We start from the raw sequence: 14519 nt of genomic DNA on the forward strand, positions 1-14519 counted from the left end.
TGATTCTTAATTAATATTTTATTTCTATTTTTGAATTAATATAAAACCATATACATAATTATTATATGCACATATTGGTTGGTGAGACAAATTTAAATATTAATATTTAATTTTGTCTTGGAAAGATGTGCTTCAAGCCTTGGCAACCTAATTTCACTTTTCCCAACTATAATTATATATTTTTTTAATTTTTCTTTTCCACCGCACTCCACCAATTCTTTAACCAAAATGCACATTGTCTATACTTTAATAGGATTCATAATTAAAGATTCAATATTTTATACATCTAATTTCAGATTTCTCATTATTTTAATATTTGGGAAAGTGAGAATCAAATTACTTTCACACCCAAAAAACTCCAAATTTCTTTCTTTTTGTTTCATTATCAACTGACATATTAAAAATTAAACTTATCTTTCTCTTTTTCTAAACTCATCTCTTACTCCAAGAAATTAATTTATTATTAATACTTAATTTATGTTCATCACCATTAATAAATCTCTCTCTTTGATTTTCTTTTTCAGCTCATTAATTTAGAAAATGGAATAGGCTCTCATCATTCTCTTAATCTGAAAATCATTTTTCTTAGCTCAGCTAAAAATCAAACTTTTGAATTATCATTTTCTGGGTTTTGGTTTTTTCAGCTTCTAGTTGTTTAAATTTAGTTTTTTTATAAAAATATTTATATCTTCAGCTTCAATCTTCTTGATTTTCTTGATAAAAATAAATTCTTGGAACTTCTTGAAGTTTGATTTTGAGAATATAAGTTTGAGGAAAACTACTTCACTCTATAGAATATAAAACATATTTATATTTTTGAAGTTTGTAGTTTGTTGAGTTTAGATTCTGGAAGCTATGAATACAAGTGGAGTTACAGTAGTGGGATCAGATGCTCCATCTGAGTACCATGTAGCTCCAAGAACTGAAAATTCTAACCAAGTTGCTGCAGGATCAAGCCCAACTGAGTCACCTCAGGTGACTACTGTTGCTGCAGCCCAAGTCACTGTTCCTGCTCCTCAGGTGGTAGGCCCACTGGCTATGGTGGTTGCACCTGTCAAGAAGAAAAGAGGTAGGCCAAGAAAGTATGGTCCAGATGGGTCAGTGACCAAGGCCTTGTCTCCCAAGCCCATTTCTTCTGCTGCTCCACCTTCTGTCATTGATTTCTCATCTGAGAAACCTAAGGGCAAAATCAAGCCTCCTGGTTCAGCTAATAAGCATTTTTCAAAGATGGGGATGGAAAGTTTAGGTAATGATTTATATGTTTTTTTGAAATTTTAAGAGCCTGTGATTTTGTGTAGTTGAATTTTTAATAGTTATGCATGCATGTTGGTGTTCTGTGATTTTTAGATGTGGATTTTTGTACTTGTGTTTTTGATCTAGTTTTGTTTTGCAAGTGGTGTTTAGTGGTAAGTTTAAGTAGTAGATAAGGTGTGGGGACCAATTAATAGATCCCCAGATTGGATCTTGATTTTAATGTGTAGTTGATAGTTGAATTAGGACTTTTATAGGTTGGTGTGGGAATGAGGTATATCTAGATTGTGATACTATTTGGCGATTCTCATCGTTACCTGGGTTGGTTAGGATGAGAGGAAGATTGGATTATGGAATGTGGCAACTTGTTTGTTTAGGATAGGTAGTCATTGACTAATTGGTTGCTGTTTTAGATTAACAATAGTTAGAAGATACATCAGCAACACTAATATTAGCAGAAGGCCAGAAGCTCACTGTTTGAACTTTTCTCATCGAATAACTAAGTTTGTTGGTTTTTAGTAACTCATCTTAATGGCAGAATTGGTTACTGGTTTCAGGGCTCTCTATGGCTTGTGTTCTACAAAAGAATCAACTCGTGCTTTCCCTTGAATCTTTGTCCCTTGTTTTATGCATATTATTATTTAATTTTTTGGAATTCAATTTAAGAGACTAGCGTCTGTGATCGTTTGTTGCTTGATGATTAATCATTTTTTTGTTTTGTTTTCTTTTAAAACTTCTGCAGGTGATTGGATTTCATGTTCTGTTGGTGGTAATTTTACCCCTCACATTATTACAGTTAATGCTGGAGAGGTAAAACTGTAAAGAATTTTGCATTTGAAACTAAAACTTTTCTGTTTACCGGTGTCACAATACAAACTTTAGTCCATATTTACAAGAATTCTACTAAAAGTTGAGTGATTGTTATGTTATCTTTGGTCACGTACAACTATCTTTAGCTCAGACATCTATTATATCAAAGTTCTATTAAGAGGGGTCAACCGGAGAATCTCAGATTATCTGTTATTTTGGTTGTTTAGGATGTCACAATGAAGGTGATATCATTTTCTCAGCAAGGGCCTCGAGGGATTTGTATTCTCTCTGCAAATGGTGTAATTTCAAGTGTTACACTTCGCCAACCTGATTCTTCTGGGGGTACATTGACTTATGAGGTGTGTAGTTCATCATTGCTGTATAGTTTCTTATGTGAATGTACTTCGTTCATCATCGATTATATATGCATGAAGCTCTGCATCTTATAGTCATATATTTTATATTATGAAGCAAATTAGCAATTGTTTTTATGTGAAAATAAAATTTGGACAACTCCGACTTTGTATCACAAATTACTCTTGATACGCAATTTATTATAGTTTTAGAAAAAAAAAACCAATGTTTCTTGCTTTTTTGTCCTATGTTGATTTAGGATGAGCTAATTTGGCGGATGGTAATTTGACCTCTTTATGCCTGTCTTTCAGGGTCGATTTGAGATACTCTCCCTAACCGGATCATTTATGCCATCTGAAAATGGAGGAATAAGGAATAGGTCCGGAGGAATGAGTGTTTCTTTAGCAGGCCCAGATGGACGCGTAGTTGGAGGTGGTGTTGCTGGTCTACTTGTAGCTGCAAGCCCTGTTCAGGTCTGGCTTCTCTTTTACACTATACATTAAACTTTTTAGGTCCTGAACGAGAAAAATATGACTAACGCAACTCATGTTTATGTCAAAATATTTTGAATGTTATTTTTGTACGTGCACCCCTATCTATGCAATTAAACATAGCTTCTTTCTCTTTGTGTAAACATCACAGATCGTCGTCGGCAGTTTTTTAACAGGGAGTCAGCATGAACAAAAAATAAAAAAGCAGAAGACAGATAATATAACTACCGCTGCCCCTACTGCTGCCATGCCTATTTCCGGGGTTGCCATTCCTATTTCTAATGCAGGACAACAGCACACTTCAGCGACGGTGAATCATAACGTAACCTCCTTGTCATTCGGTGGAGATAACTGGTCTTCATATCCATCAGACTCGAGAAATAATCCAACATATCCATCGGAGTCGAGGAATAATCAAACCGACATTAATATAACTCTTCCCGGATAATGGGAGCATTACGAGGCTTATATTACGCCACACCAGATTGTCATGACATACCAGTCAACGATAGTTCCGACTGTCACTTTTCATTTGTCTGTCAGCTCAAATTTTGACATGTTTGATCTAGGTGAGGGCTTACATTTAACTTGTTTAATAGTTGGAATAGTTAGTACAATTTGGTCAGTGTTTCTTGGTTCTTGTTTGTAGATGAGTTAGATGTCTTATGTATCATCTAAGTTGCTAATGTTTGAGTACCTTGTGTTTGTAATCTTTACTTTATTTATCAAAAGCTGTTGTTCTGATCCATAAATGTATCTTCTTTGACCACATTTTATATAATCTAGTCTTTAATTATGTCCTTATTGGCTTAATAGTCTGTTGATTATCCTCTGATCCATCCAGACCAAGTGCTACCAAAAGAAAAGTGATCAAGCATGCTTGTGAAACTTGAATAAAATATGGAACCTGTGAAGTGTTTAGTATAAAAGCACCATGCCATGGGGTCAGAGCCTTGATATGCAGCCCCCACCCATGTGCCCCAGACTAAACATATTTTACATTTATACCACTTTTCTGGAAATTTTAGTAGTAGCTTCTAACCAATTTCATCTTTTAAAAAAAAAATAAAGAGATCTAACAAATTTAATTTGAACATACTTAAATTTTTTAGCATTTTTTAATTGGAAGTAGGAAGCATGGTATAGAGAAAAATCCTACTTTTTGAAATAGACTTGACAATATTTTACAAAATATGCTAAGAGATATTTTATTCTTTCCGAGATCGAAAAAAGAATATCTTTTTTTAAGAATTATTGAATTAAATTATTGTACCGGAAACATCTGACTTTCTCACTACTCAATTCTGACAAACCTAAAAATTCATTCATATTAGGTGGTAAAAGAAGCCAAGAAGGTGCCTGTTTGATTAATAAACTGGATAATTATTTTAATATATATAATATTTTAGGGATGACAGCTTTCTTGGATGTGTAAATTTCAAATCAAAAAGAGATTCCATAATTCTTTTTATATTTGATATTTTATTGTAATTATCATCAACTAAATAAAATATGATTTCTGTTACCGCCCATACATATTATTTAATGCAATAACATTAATTAAATTTATTTTATATTCCAAGTATGTCCCTTTGTTTTTTATTGCTTTTTCGAAAGTTGAATATTTCATTACTTTCTTATGAAACCATTAAAAAATGACCACGCGTATATTTGATATTTGATACTTAATTTTGCTTTAACCTATTGTTCAAATCTATGAAAGTATACTCAACAAATCAAAATCTTCCTAGATCTCACCCTATTACTTGAAGGTTAATCAATTTTTTGAATTTTGGAATACTAGAATGCTCATTTGATCCGTCTTTACCACTAGAATGTCCCCTCTTTCGTAATTTTTAATAAGAGTCTAAAATTATCAGATAAAAGTATACATACTTTATACTTCCTACCTGAGACATTGACAATAGTATTGACCAAAAAGAGAAATATTACAACTGCAGTTTGCCAAGTATTCGTCAAGCAATAATTCCAAGAATGTCCAGTAGTAAATCAAGCATCAGGAAGTTAATATATTACTAGGGAAAAAAATGTTACAATTCCTCCATATAGGCATGAATCGTCGATGACATCTTGTTATGAAGAGAACTGGGGTATCAACTCGGACAGAGTAGAGATCATTAAATCACTTGTTGGCATTGGCATCAAGCCCCAACTCTAGAAAAAACCTACTTGTTGACATTAACACAAGGTAGTAGTTCAAGCATATAATGTTACAAGACAAATTTTGAAAGTTGCCAAATTGCCAAAGGTGAGGCAGAAACATAGAAATCTAGTCTATTAATGTTACAACAAACTTACTACAGCCTATGTCACGTCCCCAAAAAATTTCCACGCATAAACAATCTGGAGACCTGAATTTGCATAGGCCGAGCTTTCTACTATAAATTATGTAACTTCAATCTATTGCACCGGCTCATTCATCATCTTCCAATGCACTGTATATTAACCTATAACAAATGTGTATTAAAAAATTAAAGATCCAATCTCAAAGTTAAAAATAAGCTAAGTTACCCGGACTCTTCAATTTTGCCCTCATACCCGATGTCCATTGCACAAAACATGGGTGTGGGTATGAGATCTGAGTCGGATCCTTCAGATGAAAACTACACTTTGACCATAAGAAATATGGTTCAAAATGATTTAAAAGGCCTCACAACAACTTAATTCTCTTAATTCTAGGGAGGGATTTCTATAGATTACTATATTTTCATGTTATCCTTTTAATTTATGTTATAAATTTGATATAACCAATTATGTATATGTTTACTTTATGTGGTAGAAGACGTAAATTTACAAATGTAATGTAGAAAAAGTACGTATAATTTCGTTCATGTGAAGGTTATATGCCGAATGCTCGCACCCGTGTTCAATTTTGAATCCATATCCACGAATCCTAATTTTTAAAAAACTAAGAGTCTAACACTTGGATCTGCACCCGTATACGACGCCCATACCCGGGTCTGGGTAACTAAACAAATAAGTATATTATAGTATATTTTACAAGAATGAAAGTATGCGCTACATACCAAAATAAGGAGAGGAAAAGGAGAAAAACAAGATAGCCAAGTTTGAAAAGCCGCTTCTTCTTTTCCCAATCAAGCTGGTTGAAAATCTCAGTTACATCTATGAGGTGCTGTCTTCGCATGTACCTAATACCAGAAGAAAGTTAGTGGTCAGTTATTCCAAAATGCATCTTACACAGCTTCAGCACATGCAAGCATTCAACTTACGTATCCATTATGCAGAATGCAGAAGAAAGATGGAAGACTTATTGGGGATAAAAACCAAAAATTGTAGGTTCAATAGGAATTTCACAAACACATGAGAACGTATTGAAGATTCTGGGTAAATGGGATGGGAGGGGTGTCATGTGTGTATGCAGGGAAGGGAAAATAGTGTTTGCACACTAAATAGCATAAAATCGCTAAGGATGTCTATTACAATTTACACAATGCGTGCTGCTCCTTCTTTTCCTTTTTCTTTTTTATTTCTTTGTTTTTTCCCTCTCCCTGTGATTTATATTACACAAAATCTTATGGTGAAATTGATTACAAGATAAATAAATATGCACACATGGAGCTGAAATGCACTCTTAAGAAACATGAAGGCTAACTAAACATTCTAACACAAAGAGCAAAAGTATAAATTATATAATGTCTACAGATAGGTATATATATATATTATTAATTAGCAGTAGCACAACATAGACCAAGTAACTGCAGATAAGACTTACAATCTCACATTGTAGTATAAGTATGGAATACCAAAAAGTGCCATTATCCAATGCCCTGTCACTAGGTAGAGAAAGCACAAAACCCCTTCTGTTATAAACTCTGGTAGAATCACTTGGTTAATTCGAGATGCAGAATCGTAAGGATTAATGTAGTCAAACTCTAGATCTGCCAAGCACATAAGCTGCAATACAAAACGGTCAGTTTTTTTGGTTCAGGACCTTTAAAAGCACCGAAACAACGAAACAGGAACAAAACCGGGCAAATATAATTTTTTTATTAAGCAACTGCACATACATGTATTAACCTTATTTTCACCTATTTCATAAATGAAGAGCTCATGCAGCCTATTCGTTACAAATACCAAGCTAACTAGCTAAGCTAAGGCCATGTAAGCGGCACATAAGCTTTTGACTAATGGGAAGATGACCAGATTTAAACCTCCACCCATTTTTGAAGAAACACACTATCAATTTATAGTCATTACTGGTGTATTATATACAAGCCAATCTCACAGATCCATATTTCCTTAGCTGAGTGGACATGATGGGAGGGTAGGGTGCAATGCAAGTCTTAAGTAGAACGTATCTTTATGTATTTAACGGTTCAAGCAAGTCGTATAGTTATTGGTCACGCCCATATGCTAACACGGTCTCAACTGACCTATCTAGTGCTTTTTTTAGTGCTTTTCTTAGAAGCAGTAGAGGTTGTTTTCTGTTGTGAAATAACAGACTGTGGATCGACATTTTGTTCTAGAGTAGTTTCTGAGACGGTAGGGTTTTCGGTTAATTGGGTAGGTACAGGGAGGTCCATCTCCATAACGGGTTCATGTACCAATTCACCGCCAAAGAAAGAAGAATTGTAGAGATTACCTGCATGTGTTGAGGATAATCCATTGTTGGAATTTTTCCATTAGCCTTGCCACTGTCCTTAAACATTAGAATTTACAGTCATCATATAAAACTATTTGCACTCCACAATTTTGACATGTATAAGCTTGAAGATCATTAATTTCTCGGGCTTACTCTTGCGGTCCAATGAAGATCGTCTACTCTCTTTCTTTTACATATATGAGGAACTCTGTGGACACTGAAGTGCAATCGTGCCACCTTATAATTTGATGGATTACTCCCTATAAATTTTGAATCATCTTCTACAATATCAAGCAATTCATTTATTAAAACATGTTTGTTTTCGTCTCTAAAAAGGATGTTGGATATGTCGTATAAAAAAATTGATGAAAAATGTCCAAGATCTAAAGCATTGTTTTGAAGCATTGTCAGGTCTTGATCAATATTATAATAATCTTGCATAATATAGTGGCAGCATTATATGAAAAAAAACATGAGCATTCTCCAAAGTTGCCCCCATTTCCAAGAATCTTTGAAATCTAAAGTGTACACGGCTTCTGCTAAGTATTGGAAAAGATTAACATTTCTCAGAAGGCTTCGTTTGTAATCTAAACTCTCTTTGCACAAGTATCATATGCAATATTAGAAAATTAATAAAATCAAGCTAAAGGTTGAAGGAATGTTTGCTAACTAATCCTGAAAGGTAATTCTTTGGAATGAAAACAATCATCCAGAGGGGGTTCATTTTCGAGGTGATTCAGAAGCTTCGATAACGAGAAATATGGATTGCATAACATATCAGAAAACAGCTACAGGAAGTCATCAAGCCAAGCCTGCAATTCAACAGCTAAGGGATCAGTGTGACCAAAGTTGTTTATCCAAGATCAAAGATATCAAGTCCAAGACTATAGATGCAATTCTCATCTTCCTCAAGTGCCTCTCCGGTCAAGGACTTGATATATTTTATCTTCGATAAGCAAATTTTGTCACAATGATCCCTAGCTGTTTCCTGTAGCTCTTTTTTGATTTATTGTGCAATCCATATTTCTCTTTCCGGAAGCTTCTCAATCTTCTCGAATGTGAATCCTTCTGGATGATTGTTTTCATTCCAAAAAAATTACCATATCAGAATCAGTTATCAAACATTCCTTCAACCTTTAACTTAATTTTATTCATTTTCTCATATTGCATAGGATACATGTGCAAAGAGAGTTTAGATTACAAACAAAGTCTACCTGACAAATGTTAATCTTTTCCAATACTTACCAGAAGTTGTGTACAATGATTTCAAAATATTAATGAAAATGAGAGCAGCTTTGGAGAATGCTCAGGATGTTTCATAAAATACTGCTACAATATTATGCAAGATTATGATAATATTGAACTGACAATACTCCAAAATAAAGCTCTAGATCTTGGACATTTTCCATCAAAGTTTTTATACGACGTATCCAACATCCTTTTTAAAGACGAAAATAAACATGTTTTGATAAATGAATTACTTGAGATTGTAGAAGATGATTCAAAATTTAAAGAGACGGAAGATGTAATCCATCTAATGCGTTTTTGCACTTCAGTGTTCACAGAGTTCCTCGGATATCCAAAAGAAAAAGCAAAATGGATGATCTTCATTGGACCGCAAGAGTAAGCCCGAGAGATTAATGATGTTCAAGATTATACATGTCAAAATTGTAGAGTGCGAATAGTTTTATATGATATCAGTAGATAGTAATGTTTAAGGACAGTGGAAAGGTTGTCGAAGAAATTCCAAGGTTTATCCTCAACACATGCAAGGTAATCTCTAAAATGCTTCTTTCTTTAGCGGTGAATTGGTACAGGAATCGGTTATGGAGATGCCAACCCTACCTATCTCGGAAACAATTTTATGTGTAGGTTCACAATTTATTGTTTCAGAATATAAAACTTCTATTGCTTCTCAAAAAGCACCAGTTGTAAAGAAGAGAAAATATGTGGCTGCAATTAGTAGTTATGATGAATATGGTATTCCCCTAGCTAAATGGGCTTCATTGAAGGCTGCGACTGAGCTCTCTAAGCTTAATGAAAAGGGTGAAGGACCAAGTCAAGCCTCAAATACAGTCTCCCAAAAGACTGTAGTCTCTCAAAAGGGAAAACAAGGTCTAGCTGCAGCTTCTCAAAAGGCTGTAGATGATGAAAATAGACCTTCACCCATATGTCATACCGTGTCTGCACTCCTTAAGTCTTCTCAAGGTAAACAATTTGCTCAGTATACCAGAAATACAAAGATGAAACATAATTGTCACCTACACTCAGGGTCCAGTTCTAATCTTGTGCAGGTACCCTCAAAGAAATCCAACTCTAAACCTGGGACTGCTCCACAGGTTAAGACAAAACAGGGGCTAAACTTAAAACAAAGGCAGAGGCCTAATGAGTTAGGAGTTGGTGTTAATGCTGTTAGGTCCCCTTTGGTGGTTGACACTGCAAGTGAGATCCCCAGAGATATGGGGGAGAAGTCTCTGATTGATATTCCTGAAGAAAAATTATTATCTATTTAATCAGGTTATACTCAGCAACAAACACTCAAATAAGGTGACACAGACTGTGATGCCTAATGAAGTCATATTAAAGGTGTCAGAAACTAGTGCACACCTTGAGAGTGGAATATTGGAGCCTACAGTCCCTGAAATGACAGTAGAAGCTTGTAAGGGTTCAGGGACTGGCTCATTCTATGGCGAAAACCTTTAGCCCTTTGCCAAATGAGGTTCCCTCTCTCCAAATAGATTCAGGTATTGAAACAACTATCTCTTCTACACCTATTTTTTTTGTTGGACAAATGTGTGCACCTCCCAAAATGAGTGAAACAGATGAAAATAATAAAAATATTGAGAGGCTGGCTCCTGAGCTAGAATGAGAGCGGTTTTCGGATAATTATCGGATATGACTAAATTGAACTGAATTTCAGTTTGGAGAATTGTTACGAATTAGGATAAATTTCGAATAAATTGAATTGATAAGCTAAGGAAATATATTGATAATCGATCAGAGAAACAAGCTTAGTAGACCTTTACGGTGGAGCAAAGTCTGAGTTCAAGTCTACTTCTCACCCTAATAATTAAATTAAGAAAAACACATGATTTACTCATGGCCAGAGTTTCGGACTACTACATAACCTAATACTTAACCGGGGAGAGCATAGAATATTGAACTCATGCTCAATACATCATACAACACTAGAGGCTTCCACTGATTCTTTGCAATTCTTTGCAAGCCTGGACTGGTTAAGCGTCACATAAGCTACTGACTAATGGGAAGATGCTACAGACTTAAACCTCCACCGATTTTTGAAGATACACAATATCAATTTATAGTCATTACTGGTGTATTATATATAAGCCAATCTCACATATCTGTATTTCCCTAGTTGAGTGGACCTTGATGGGAGGGTAGGGTGCAATGCAAGTTTTAAGTAGAACGAATCTTAATATATTTAACAGTTCAAGCAAGTCATACAGTTATTGGCCACGCCCGTATGCTAACACAGATAAGCACACATTACAAACGACAAACATTTGCATGAGCCACATGCATAAGGGGTATGTAATGTATATGCTCTCAATTGATAACTGACCTACCTATAGACACATTCATGTCAATTAAAGTGGTTCAATTATTTCAATACTTAAGTAGTGTTAGAGGTACCGACAAAAAACGACCGGGTAGCTTGGCAATATATTAATTATATACAGTTTAAAATTCTATGTGCATTAGTACAGCTTTATCATATATTCTTTCCCTTTACTTTATTAGAAAAATAATCTAAAACTTTATTTGTTGGTAGAATGCACTAAACAAATATATATAACTTATTAACATGTAGTAGTATAATTATCTCAGTTGTAAATAGATAAGAAGTTACAAGAATCTATACGGTTGATACTAAATATAGATTTTAATAAAAACATAAATAATAATGTAATTCAGTAACGGAATGACAATAGTATTGTTTATTACTTGTAATAAAACTAAACTTGTATGTTATACAAAATTTGTGTTGGATATATAGAACCCTTTTTACAAGTGACATTTAAAATCTATATACAATACATTATAAATAAATATATACTTTTCGAATATGGTGATGTATATATTCAGAAAACTAAACATGTATGTAATGACTGTTTTTTAGTAAAGAACGTGCAAGGAAATAAGTTTTATGTCAATAATAGGTCTAAATATTTTTAAAGCAGAAAGTTTGAAGCATAAAAAGTTTAGAAGATAGGATAACAAAGGAGGCAAGACTTTGTTAACTGTCTTAAATTGCACTTAAATAAAATAACGATGATAACTGGTACCCTTTCATGCTAAATAAGATAATTAGTAGTTTTTACACTTCATTGGGAACACTTTTCTGTATCTCTAGCATTTTCCTACGGTCCAAGCACTACCTCAATATCTCCGGTGTCCAGCTACGTTTAGATATGAAGCCATAGCTCTAATTATGTACACTAAACTAGGTTATTCTTGTATCCAGGGACAGAGGCAATGGGTGGATGGCACGTACAGCCTCCATTCCAATCGTCGGAACTTATATAATTAGTTAAAAAAAATTGTATTATATTTAAGATATAATTGATTGTAAGGTCATTACTGCAATATTTAGCTTTGGCCCATCAACATATGCATGTATGTAAATAATTTAGTTTTAGTTATGTCTGCTTTTTCTATTATAGAGAAAAAGAAAAGACACTTACAGAGAAAAAGAAAAGACACTTACTCTACCAGAAAGGGTCAGTTATGCATTAAAAATCCTTAAACCTAATCCAGATTATAGAAGGCATTACATTTTTTTATGGTTATCTCAACCACAGATATAAATTCCCAGATAATTTTAACTCCCCTTCTTGGGATCAATCAGTACATAAGATATTATACTTTATCCAGTCAAGTACACTTGTCTTGTGTACTTTTTTAGTTTTTAGCATATCCTGAGCATTTAATGGCAGTACGAAGCATAATATAGTATTCGTAAGGGAATATAAGATCTGGTTCTGGAGTTTCAAAGTAATCAAGCCGGTGAGCAGGGGGATGGTATATAGCAGAGCATAACCTAAGACTAAGAAAATAAAGATCCACCGAAGAACCCCATTTTGTCCCCAAATCATGTCAATTCTTTAGAAAAGTATGTAGGAATTGAAAAGGTAAAGAATTGGGTAAGAAGATTTTGAGAAATAACAAAATAAGAGATTGAATCCTGTTTGCAACTGATATAGCCTACACCAAGATTTCCTAAATGTCATTCTCTAATCTACTAGACATTCCTCCCCTCCAATCCATTTCCTCAGCTAAATAGATAGGCTTGGCTCTGATCATCCTTACGCTACCTAGCCAGATAGAATGTAGACACGATCCATCTATTCAAGGTCAGCCTTTCTTTAACCACTAACAAAAAATATTTACAACTACAATTAAATTGCAGAACTGCAGAGCAAGTAACAACGTAATTTTTATTCCGCAAGCATAAGCACTAAATATCCAGAACTATGTTACGTAAAAATCAAAACAGGTGTACAATAAAGCTTAAACCTTTCTAGTTCAATCAAGCATCCAATCATGAAACGACATTTTTACATATGTAAAACCCTTTACAGTGAACCCATCCAACTAAATTTTAAAAAATCATTGAGAAAGAGAACAAAATAAAACAATCAGATAATCATTCATTTGAAAAGAAAGATCACGGCCGTGTTTGGCCTATACCAAAATTGCCTAAATGTCTTCTATAATCTATTAAACAATCCTTCCCTCCTATCCCTTTCCTCAACTAATTATAAAGGGGTCAACTCCAAAGCACTCATCCTTGTGTGACCTAGCTTATAATAAGTACCCCGCGTCAAGAACAAGCTACCCTAGGCTGCTAACCGAATACACGACAACTACAATCTAACTGCGGAACTGCAGAATCTGAGTAAAAATGTAATCTTTAATTCCACAAGCATAAAAACTTAATATCTAGAATTAAATTACATAAAATCAAAACAGATACACAATAAAGTTTAAACCTTTATACTCCAATTAAGCATCCTATTATAAAAAGATGACCTTTTTATACATGTAAGACCTCATCTAGTAATGCCCATTCAACCAACAAGAAATTCATTAGTTGAACTCTGAACTCCAAAACGACAATTCAAGTAGAATTACATCTAATACAACTAAAAAAATAATTGCGGAACTGCAGAACAAGTAAAAGCCCAATCTTTTATTCAGCAAGCATGATCACTAAAATCCAAAACTAAATTACATATAAATCAATACATATTCACAATAAAGCTTAAACCTTTCTACTCTAATAAGGCATCCATTCATAAAAGATGACATCTTTAGCTAAATAAAACCCAATCTTAAATACCCATTTAACTAAAATTCACAAAATCATTAGTTAAACTCCAAAAAGACAATTTAAGGCCAAAATTAAAAATACCCATCAAACAAAAACAAGTATAATTGTCACACAAAGCATCAAGAAAATCAAGAAACAAGCTAAAAGTCAAATAAAAGAATTAAAAATAATAATTTAAAAGGGAGAGACCTGGTAAACAACAAGGATGAGGAGACCAATGAGGATGAAAAAGAACAAGAGCCATGCCAACATATCCCCCATCTTGGTCCTCTTATTGGGTTACTTTTTGTATGTTTGTGTGTGTATAGTGTGGAAGTAGAGGAAGATGAATAAAGGGGGGATGAAGGCGTGATGGTGAGGAAATTTATCTACTGTCAGGCTGTCAGCTACCAAATCTTAATCACCCCTTTGTAAATGGAATCTTGTACTTACTTTTTTATTTGTACTCCGAAAGTTTTTATTAAAAAAAATGTGGATTACATTCTGAGTTTGGAAACTAAATATTATTTTGGGGACCTTCAAATAATCAAAGAATTCTAAAAATAAATTGTTAGCTAACTCGAATTGGTCTCCAATAATATTTAAACTTAATATGTATAGTTTAAACGTGATAACTGATATGTATAGTAGG

At 33.9% G+C, this 14519-nt stretch overlaps 2 protein-coding genes across 2 annotated transcripts; one reads left to right on the forward strand and one right to left on the reverse strand.

The window, feature by feature from the left end:
- Positions 1 to 414: 414 nt before the first annotated feature.
- On the forward strand, positions 415 to 3677 carry LOC141682460 (AT-hook motif nuclear-localized protein 1-like). The gene is made up of 5 exons (XM_074487158.1): positions 415 to 1246; positions 1994 to 2061; positions 2289 to 2420; positions 2727 to 2888; positions 3058 to 3677. Exons 1-5 carry the CDS (start codon positions 856 to 858, stop codon positions 3352 to 3354), a joined length of 1050 nt encoding a protein of 349 aa, XP_074343259.1. The 5' UTR covers positions 415 to 855; the 3' UTR covers positions 3355 to 3677.
- Positions 3678 to 4955: 1278 nt separating this feature from the next.
- On the reverse strand, positions 4956 to 14302 carry LOC141684136 (protein cornichon homolog 4-like). Its single transcript, XM_074488976.1, has 4 exons — positions 14078 to 14302; positions 6661 to 6842; positions 5954 to 6076; positions 4956 to 5374 (listed from the first exon to the last, which is right to left on the reverse strand). The coding sequence occupies exons 1-4, from the start codon at positions 14147 to 14149 to the stop codon at positions 5341 to 5343; spliced, it is 411 nt and encodes a 136-aa protein (XP_074345077.1). The 5' UTR covers positions 14150 to 14302; the 3' UTR covers positions 4956 to 5340.
- Positions 14303 to 14519: the final 217 nt, after the last annotated feature.

Source organism: Apium graveolens, chromosome 9 (assembly GCF_009905375.1).
Source record: "Apium graveolens cultivar Ventura chromosome 9, ASM990537v1, whole genome shotgun sequence".
NCBI lineage: Eukaryota > Viridiplantae > Streptophyta > Magnoliopsida > Apiales > Apiaceae > Apium > Apium graveolens.

Bases quoted from the DNA above. Each gene is read 5' to 3' on its own strand.
- LOC141684136 (XM_074488976.1), bottom strand. From the start codon at position 14,149: ATGGGGGATATGTTGGCATGGCTCTTGTTCTTTTTCATCCTCATTGGT. The intron at 6,843-14,077 runs GTCTCTCCCTTT...TTTGTATTGCAG, and splicing joins TCATCCTTGTTGTTTACCAG to CTTATGTGCTTGGCAGATCT. The intron at 6,077-6,660 runs GTAAGTCTTATC...TTCTGGTATTAG, and splicing joins TTATACTACAATGTGAGATT to GTACATGCGAAGACAGCACC.
- LOC141682460 (XM_074487158.1), top strand. From the start codon at position 856: ATGAATACAAGTGGAGTTACAGTAGTGGGATCAGATGCTCCATCTGAG. The intron at 1,247-1,993 runs GTAATGATTTAT...AAACTTCTGCAG, and splicing joins GATGGGGATGGAAAGTTTAG to GTGATTGGATTTCATGTTCT. The intron at 2,889-3,057 runs GTCTGGCTTCTC...TAAACATCACAG, and splicing joins TAGCTGCAAGCCCTGTTCAG to ATCGTCGTCGGCAGTTTTTT.